General features: G+C 36.0%; 1 protein-coding gene across 1 annotated transcript in view; it reads left to right on the plus strand.

Moving 5' to 3' along the window:
* The window catches only part of LOC140152013 (cysteine-rich motor neuron 1 protein-like), a 142245-nt gene extending 133532 nt beyond the window's left edge, over nt 1–8713 (plus strand). The window contains 6 exon segments of the mRNA XM_072174313.1: nt 4059–4271; nt 5715–5930; nt 6369–6563; nt 7263–7322; nt 7616–7711; nt 8176–8713. Of these exon segments, the coding sequence (XP_072030414.1) occupies nt 4059–4271; nt 5715–5930; nt 6369–6563; nt 7263–7322; nt 7616–7711; nt 8176–8609 (1214 nt within the window). The 3' untranslated portion in view covers nt 8610–8713.
* Nucleotides 8714–9452: the final 739 nt, after the last annotated feature.

The raw sequence follows: 9452 nt of genomic DNA on the forward strand, positions 1-9452 counted from the left end.
CCATCCTAAACGACATTATTCCCCACACATGTAAGTTTTTTAAAGAATATTTACTTCTGTAGTAACTAACTCCTGCAATGAAAAAGCTATCTTGTCATGTCAAGAAAGACAAATGTCAAATGCCTGAGCATAAAGGAATTTAGTACAAATCTATTTATAGTCTGTAGGCTCTATACCTCTCTCAAGTCAGTAAATAAAATTAGATATTGTTTTTATTGTACATGTATCTCTAAATGTAATGATGAGAAGTATAGAAAAGTATACATTCTCAGAAAGGAAATGATGCAAGGAATCCAACTACCATAGAACAGATTCCTGCAAAAATGAACAGTTTGAGAAAATCTCAAAATATGATTTTACTTTACTGACTGAAGGAAGGTATACGGACAATTATAGGGGACATGATCATAAAGACGTAACCTTTAATTTTCTTCATATTTAGTTGATATTCCTGAAAAAGAAAATGATTTAAGGGTATCATCCTGAAAAAAATATGGTCCGTGGTGGATCGCTAAAAGTAAGTTTTAACAAATTACAAAATACAGTACATCGTATATTGAACACTGGAACTTGGAAACATTCAATCATTGCATTACACACATACTTTTCAAAGTTTAATAGCAATCCTTTGCTTCCATATCACTCAAGACCATTGTCAAATACAACAATAACATTGAAGACCTTTTAGAAACCTTGTGAATAATCACGTTATAATTCTATAACAATGTTGTCTGCTGTACCATTCAGTGACATTGTAGCCATGCCATGATTCCTGTCTCACGTGAAGTTTTGTCTGTCGGGCCGTCTTTTGGGCGAGTCAAAAGGAAAGAACAAGTTTAGTAGAAGGAAGGAAAAAAGTACCCCAGAGGAAGAATTTAATGCCAGACTTATCCTCAATTCATCATAGCTCAGAGCATTAAGTCAACACACACAGACAGAGATATTGCTTACTAGTTTTTTGCACTGATGCTACTGTTGTAAGGCCTATTCTTGATTTGCTATAGCTAACCTTGACAATTTTTTATTCGACAAGTGACTTGTTGGAAATTTTTTTAATAGGCGAAGTGAATCATACCCAGATAAAATAAGTTTTGTTTAAATATTAGATGCAGTTTTGGTCATACTTGGACTTCGTAATTATTTTGTGTGAATTAAAGGGGCATTTCGTGATCCACAGCCTCATCCCCCACTTTTCCCAAAAAAAGTTGAGATTTTTACACCACTGGATACCTCTGGGTACATAATGTTTATGTACCAAATATTTCTTGCAGATTAATTTGTTTAGCAAAAATATCGCCAAATTTGAAATTTTGGAAATAAGCTTTTTTCGTGGATATCTACTGAAAAATGTCATAAAAAGAGGATGCTAGGATCACGAAATACTCCTTTAATGTATTTGTGTCAATGTGTTTGTGGGGGGAGTGACCAATGAATATGAGCATGCTTTCTCAAAGAGTTTGCGCATAAACCTAAAGCTCAAAATGACGCATGCATAAATGCACGCACAAAACAACTGCATCAGCACTATTTTGTTAGTTTTTGTTACAAATTTGGAATCTTATTTTTGTCTTTAATAACAGACTGAAATGCGACTTTTTCTGGTAGATTCCCCAGTAGACTAGTTGTTGGAACTCCATCGTGTGTTGGCTTATTTTGGCTTTAGTTATTCCTGCTATGTAGTATTCACACCTGTGTGAGGAATTACAGGTGCAGGCATGGCTGGGTTCTACTATCTAGGTCATTCCAATCATTGCTGGTATGACTTTATATGCAAGCAGAAGGATGTATCTTAAACTCACTTTTTGATCTTTGCCTCATTTCTGTCTTTGTCTGTATGTCTATCTCTTTTTCTCACAGTTTCTTACAGGCCACTGTGATACTTTCTCTCTGCTCTCTTGTTCTCTGTGTCACTGTCACTTTTTTCTTTCAGTCTGTCTCACTCTCCCGCTCATGCTCACTCCATAGATCTGTTTGTTTTTTGTTTGTCTGTTTTTCTTCTCTTAACCCAATTATGGGTTTGTCAGAGATACACATATGGTTCATAAGAATAGTCAGGTCTAAAGGCAATTATACTTAAATTCTAAGAGCTCGATTTTTATTGGTTACTCAGATGATTATATTGTGTAAATAACCAATCAGGTGCTTTGTAAGAAAGGTAGTACATGTAGTGTCCATGGAGTTAAATGCAAAAAGATGTAGGCCTATATTGGGCAGAATTAGTACAGTTTGATACTCACATTTGAAGTTATATTTTTATACTGCACAAAACTTTGAGAAAGGGCAGGATATTGTAATATATTTAGTCAAGTGACAGAAGAAAGTATAATGTTGGCACAATGAACATTAAATTACATCCTTTTGTTGTGGAGAGTTTAGCTGCATACCAAGACTTTGCATCACCTGTTCATTGAGTGGAATGCAGACTGGATCACTGAGTTTAAAAACATACTTGTTTTGATCAAAATGCCTATGTGTAACAGGTATAGTATTTGCATGTTGGAATGGGGAAAAAAGGGAAAGGCTGATGCTTCCATAGACACATGATTTGGTATAAACTCTTGTTTTACTAGTATACTAGGCTTGATAGACTGGGATTACCACTGTATTTATAATTATGTAAAGCTAAAGTGCTTTGCAGATTTAATATTTAATCACTATTAATATCATCATCGTTTTCACCACCACTATCTTTATCATAAGCAATATATCAGGTAAATAGCAAAAAAACACCAATATGCTAAATGGATTTAAACCATTGCATTCATGCAGATTTTGTTTTTAAACAAAATCTGCATGAGCTATGCCATTATTGAAGTTCTAAAATAAAGTAAAACAAAACTTTTTAGGCATACATTCCAAAGCATGTAGCTTAGAGCTGGAGCTTATAAAACATATCAGAGTATCTAAGTAACCTTACACATTGACATTTATTTATACTCACAATTATCAAAAGCAAATGTTAGCAGGGAAGTCATCGCACCTATAAATTCTCTGTACATAAAATCTAGGCTTCTGCTAACTTAACCAAAAGTGTTCTAGAAGAAATTTGAGCAGTCTGCCAATTAAGCTTACCAAAACAATTTGTTGTTCTTAAAAGTTGCCTGATATGTTTGTAATCTCTTGCACAAACTCCCTCTGATTTTGGTTTGACAAACTGTATGCAGTGCGGAAAAAGCATGCTTTAAAGACAACTATCTAGATCACTATTCCTGATAGCGACACTAATTGCTGTCAATCAAGTGGACATTGGATGCTTTGTGGGTCAAAGTTCAACTGAAGGTGACCATAGTTGGACCCATATCTCCTTTCAAATACAGATTAATTGGTGTCTGTATGCCTTACTGCAGTAGGTGAAGTGTGAAGCAAGTAATTTTGTATTGCAGTAAGTGGAGATGACAAAGCTTTATAGGAATACACCTAACTCCAAAAAGTATTAAGGCAATACCCTTAGATAAATAGGCCTATATTTTGCATGTTTTATTCCACTGAAAAGGCAGTGTGAAAGTAAAGAGAAAACAATCATACATGCATATTATCCATAGAGGTTGCGTCGGCAATTTGGTCCTATCATTTGGGCTGGCCTCTTGCTGTATGCTTGCCAAACAGGTTGTGCTACTTACAGTAGCCTGACCTTTTTCTTTTTGTCCTTCAAAAGTACCCTTCTCCCCATCTATGCATTTTTTTAACTGATGAACAGAGATGAAGGTGGGTACCATTTGTCACCTCATTGATCTATAGCTTGAGACTGCAATAAAAGCTAAATTACTACCCACCACCAAGCTGTTGGATCATCACAACAGCACTAGCTTTGAAAAAGTCAATGCTACACTGATAAAAATTATAGACAGAAACAAGAAAGTTTCTGCTTGGTTGTGATACATGAAATTCAACTACACTTTTTGTTTAGTTTGATTTAGTTATTCTTATCATTTATATCCACAACTGGTACTGTATTTGAAAGATATGAGATATAGGCCCCTAATGAGTGGAAGTCAGTGATTCTTCCTTGGATGTTTATTAACTCTTTAAAACATTTTTCCTTCTTTCAATAATTGCAGATTCAGAAACGAGTCTAGAAGTCAAGTTGAGCCTGAAGATATGTCAGTCAATAGGTGGTCACTACTATGTGGAAGGAGAGACATGGAAGATGGATACTTGTACAACCTGTGTGTGTCACGATGGCCATGTCCTCTGTTCAACACATTCATGTCCGCCATTACCATGCACTAAACCTACATATACAGCAGGCTCTTGCTGCTCATCATGTCCAGGTAACTATGACATAAATGCAATTACAAAGTCTTATCTTTGAAAGAGTTTCGTTTGTAAAAATGATGTGATATATAAAGAATACAGTGAGAGTTAGTATAAGTATACACCAAGGGTTCTCAACTTAATTTGTATTTCAAATATTGAGACAAATAAATCTGACACACAGAGGAATGGAATTGGTTCTGTAAAGGAGATCCCAAAGCTTGACATGAGGGGTACAATGCAGATTTTTAGTTAAATGGCCAAAAGAGGACATATGACTCCTGCCTTCCCACTTGCCGTAAGTTTATGTGCTTGGGTACTTCTTCCACTGTAGTCTTCAGTTACTAGGCTATTCCAGTTGAAGTCCATACTCCCTATAAAAGACATGACCTTATCTTCCACACAAGGAGCATGAATTTCAAATGGGGTTATTTGAGTGGGTGACTCCATTTGATATCTACACCCCTGTGTTAGAGATTAAGATCATGTCTTCCATAAGGGGTGTATGGATTTCAAGTGGAATAGTCCATTCACAGACAACTAGATGTTACCTTTCTCACCACCTTTAACTCCTACTGATGTAATGAAGCCCTCAAGATGACATATCATGTGTGATGCATATCATAGAGTTGGTGGCTTCACTTGGGGCTACAATGGTGATGAGCTTTAATGATCTCCATGTGATGGGAATGTAGTATTGCACTGAAACATATTTGACATGAAATAATAAGCTTGGCATCAACCGTGACATGTTGTTTATTGTGCCACCATGAATGTTTTCAACTTTTGTTGTAGAGCTTGGCAGAAGATTTGTGAAGGATTGTTTATGATTCCAACATTTTGTACAAAATTGAAAAAAGTAAAATGAATTCTCTTGATGGGATTAAGAGACCTGTGATGACACACTGATTATTTCAATCTGTCTAAGTATGATTCCCATAGACCTATAGTATTTCTTGACTTAATATAAAAATGCATTTTTTTGCTTAAAAACTGGAGTCAAAATTGCATTTTTTGCTTAAAAACTGGAGTCAAAATTTGGCATAAAGTATTTTTGAAAATTGTATGTGGGGTAAGGTGAAAAGGCTTGTTTTTGCAGGGGTGCACCATTGGCAGCATATTCATGTGAAATATGGTATGTGTACAGTCAGTTGTGTAATGCAGGATTGGGGGAAGTAGAACTTGAACCCACTTCAATCAGGACCTAAGCCCCCATTGAGTTCCCCATGATGAAGTTGCACAAATGATCACAGTGCATACACAATAGGTACAAAGCTTGTTGGACCTGTAATGCACAGTTGTATGAAATAATAGCTATTTAAGTAGAATGTTGTGAGAGTGAAACAAGACACTTTCTGCACACTCTGAATTGATCTGACTCCCGGTTAGTTTCCAACAGCTCTATTCACTTAACATGTGCTTATATATCTCTTATATTTTTCTCTTTACACACTTCATAGACACAGAAGATCCTGGTACAACTGTCGCCTTTGGGTTTGGTATCTGCCTCCTAGCGAGTGGCATCAGTTTTGAGAATGGTGCTACATGGAAGGAGGATGATTGCACCAGCTGTAAATGTACAGACGGACAGGTGCAGTGCTATTCACAGACATGTCCGCTACTTGATTGCGAGATGCCAGTGTTAAGAAAAGGACAGTGTTGTCCAACTTGTATAGGTAAGAACAGAATGTGTAATGGAAAAAACCTTAGCAATTCATATGTATTATTCCAAACACACAGTGCCTCTGAACTCTTTACATATTGTCAGTGACCAGTGTGGCTTTAAATTAATGCATTAACCATTTTAACAACAATTCAGGGGCTTACCGCTAAGAATAACTGAATGGCACACCTTAGACCAGTCTTCGAATTAATCTTTTTACCTTGGGGTGCACTTTTTTACCCGATTTTGAAAGTTGTGGTGCAATTTCATCTGACACAGAGCAACGTGAAGTGCAGTTTCAGACAATCAACATTTAAAGTCAGTACAATATTGTGTCGAAATTTTGCACCATACTTTTAAAGTTGTATATGACAAACAAGGTGCAATTTTATATAAATGTCTTAAGAACCTTGATACTTATACATGTGTTCTTTTATCATTTCAATTATAGATACATCTCCAGTAGTTGTGTGTGAATTTGACAGACAGACCTATGTAGATGGAGAGTCATGGGATGTAGACCACTGTATCCATTGCATGTGTCATGATGGCAAAGTAGGATGTAGTATCCCTGATTGTCCAGGCATACTTACCTGTGACAATCCATTTTTGCCAGTTGGAGGTTGCTGTCCAAAATGTCCCACAGGTAAGACTAATCACTTCTGTTGTGTGTGGTGGCAATTTGCATGTTTAAGGTACTTGGTGTATTAGATTCTTTTAGAGGTTTTGTGCAACTTTACAGATCTTGATCACAAGGTTGCAAACAAACTTGTAGTTGGGTAATTTAAGGCTTGAGCTTCAAGTCGACTTGAGCCATTTACAGATCTTGATCACAAGGTTGCAAACAAAACTTGTGGTCGGGTAATTTAAGGCTTGACCTTCAAGTCGACTTGAGCCATTTAGATCATGAGTCGAGTCGAGTAATTTAGGGCTTCAATCTTGAATTGAGCCATGTCTAATCAAGGGTCTAGTCAAGTCAAGTTGAGATAACTCATAATGGGATTTGAGACTTGCATTCTTACGATTTAGTGTGAATCATTGGCCTAGTCAAGTCATAAATAAATCATAAATTTCAGCTGGTTCTGCTTGTTGGATCATCGTACCTTCAGCACTCTGATCCTGGATTGCAAGGGTGTTTGACAAAGGCTTGGGGTTACCATATGCTTGGAAGCTGAAATACACCCATTGTTCTCATCAGAGTGTGACCTCCCCTAAGTAAAATTACTCTGAAGAGTCTGACACAAACAAACCATGTGGAAATATAGATGGAAACTTTGACTTCTGAGTATTGCTTTATCATAATCTTTCGTATTCTCTTAAACCACTCTTCTACTTTTTTCTTCAGATGTGCCACCAACAGAAAGTAAACAGTCCACAATTTTGCCACCAGTCGTTATTCAAGAAGGTACGTCTCATCTTTGTAGTATTTTACAGTTTAGTTTGAAATGAAATGATACAGGTGTTCTTTAAATCTAAAAAGAAATTTCTAGGAAAATAAACAAATAGCTACCATCAAAGAAGTCAGTTTGGGGCAATTTGTGATAACAGGAAATTAATGCTGTTTCAGAAAGTGACTGATTTTTGGTCAAAATTCAAGGGAATGTTCGATACCCGAGACTTAACGTATTACACTTGCTGACAATATTAAATTCATCTTATCATTGTTCACAAACTTTTGATTTTTCTTCATGTTTTTAGGTGCTAAACCATCATTGCTACCACATCCCTATCCCACAAGACATCATAAGCCTCCAGATGTACCACCTAAACACTCTGCTAGAAATGGTACACAAGGTAAGCTTATCAGATGGTACATCAAGTAATTGGCAGTTTTGGTCTAAGTTTTTTCATGTTCTGTTTTCTCTCTTACATTGAGGCCTACCTTTTAAAAAAACATGTTTTCAAATTGTGAATAAATGAAATATATCGTGGGTGTTAAATTTTACTTGGGTAATTAGAAACATAATGAGCTTTCCTCCGATACCAAAATCTCAGTTTTGATGGAGAAAAATGGGCGATGACTATCGATCAGGTCACACCCCTTTAACCAACAAAAGATTTTTGTTAGATATTATATGAAGCAAATATTTCAGGACATATTGTCTGTAAGATTCACATGTCAATTTCAACAAGATTTATATATTTTTTTTTAAAGTGGTGGTTGAAAAGAGTCAACTATAAACTATCAGAAGTACTTGCTCCATTCTACTTTTTCCAAACCGAATATTAATTTTCATTAATTGTCATATTGTTTACAGGTGGAGAAACCACAGCTAGTCCAACAGCAGAAGTGAGCTTCATGCCACCATCTGGAAAAGCCAGGTTCCCTGTAATTCCTGTAGTACTCTCCATTCTTGTTATTCTACTTGCAATCTGTATAGTTCTAATGATGCTACTACTTGTAACAAAACGCAGACATAGACTGCTTTATCACGTCTCAAAAAAACATGCAGCGGCCACGCATCAGCCGCCTGTCATGGCGACATCAATCAAGAAGAAGAATGCTGATGTAAAGAACTCAAATCGAGACGCTGCCAATAAGCGGGACTCAAATAACAGAGATTCCATAAGAGATTCAGGTTGTTTTAAAGACAATATTATTGGCGTCGGTGGTAAAACAAATTTTGATGGACAAGAAATAAAGAGGTATCAAGATATGTTTGCATCGGGGAAATCGATTCAACCAGTTTAATGCAGACTCAATGGATTGAAATAACTGTGAATAATTGTTGAAAAAATGCTTTTATTATTATTAATGTTATTATTGAAATGGTGGACGTCTGATATTTTTGGAGTATTTTTGGAGATATTTTCTACGAATGCAGATAGAGACTGAATGGCTGGTGTATTCATCATTGCTACAAATGGTTGGCACAACAAAAACAATGAACATGCTGACATGAACTGGATTGAAACAAACAGTTTATACCACTGCTATTGATCGTGTACAAAGTGAAAAAAATTTGTGTATCTGAAATGATTTTTTTTTACATAGTAAATTTGTGTATTGCATTTTTGTGCTATTTGTGTATTTCACACTACTATCGGTAAACTAACATTTGGATCACAGACTACAGGCGACCCCAAACATTAAGTGTACTTCATATTTTAGATTTATATTAACCCCATAGGCACTACTATTTTGATTTCCTATATCATTTATTGAGCCAATCAGAGATGGGGTAAGAATAGTCAGTCAGGCTGAAGGGGGTTAAGCTTTAAATTGCTCTGATATCTGAAAGCTCTAGTTTGATTGGTTACTCAGATTATATCATGTAATTAACCAATCAGAGGCACTGTAAGCAAGGCAGTAGTACTCATGGGGTTAACAGGACCTAGGGTAAAGAAGGCAAAACCTTTGTAATTAAATTTCACTTATGACATTCTTGAAGTTGCACATCAAATTGCACATCATCCATTGTCATTTTGAGATCTGTTCCTAGCTTCCAAAAATAAATCCTATTGTAGAATATTCTTTGACTTCAAAATGAGTTAAAATGAATTTGTACTCCACCTAAACATTGTACAAGGACAA

This window comes from Amphiura filiformis, chromosome 5 (genome assembly GCF_039555335.1).
Source record: "Amphiura filiformis chromosome 5, Afil_fr2py, whole genome shotgun sequence".
Classification (NCBI taxonomy): domain Eukaryota; kingdom Metazoa; phylum Echinodermata; class Ophiuroidea; order Amphilepidida; family Amphiuridae; genus Amphiura; species Amphiura filiformis.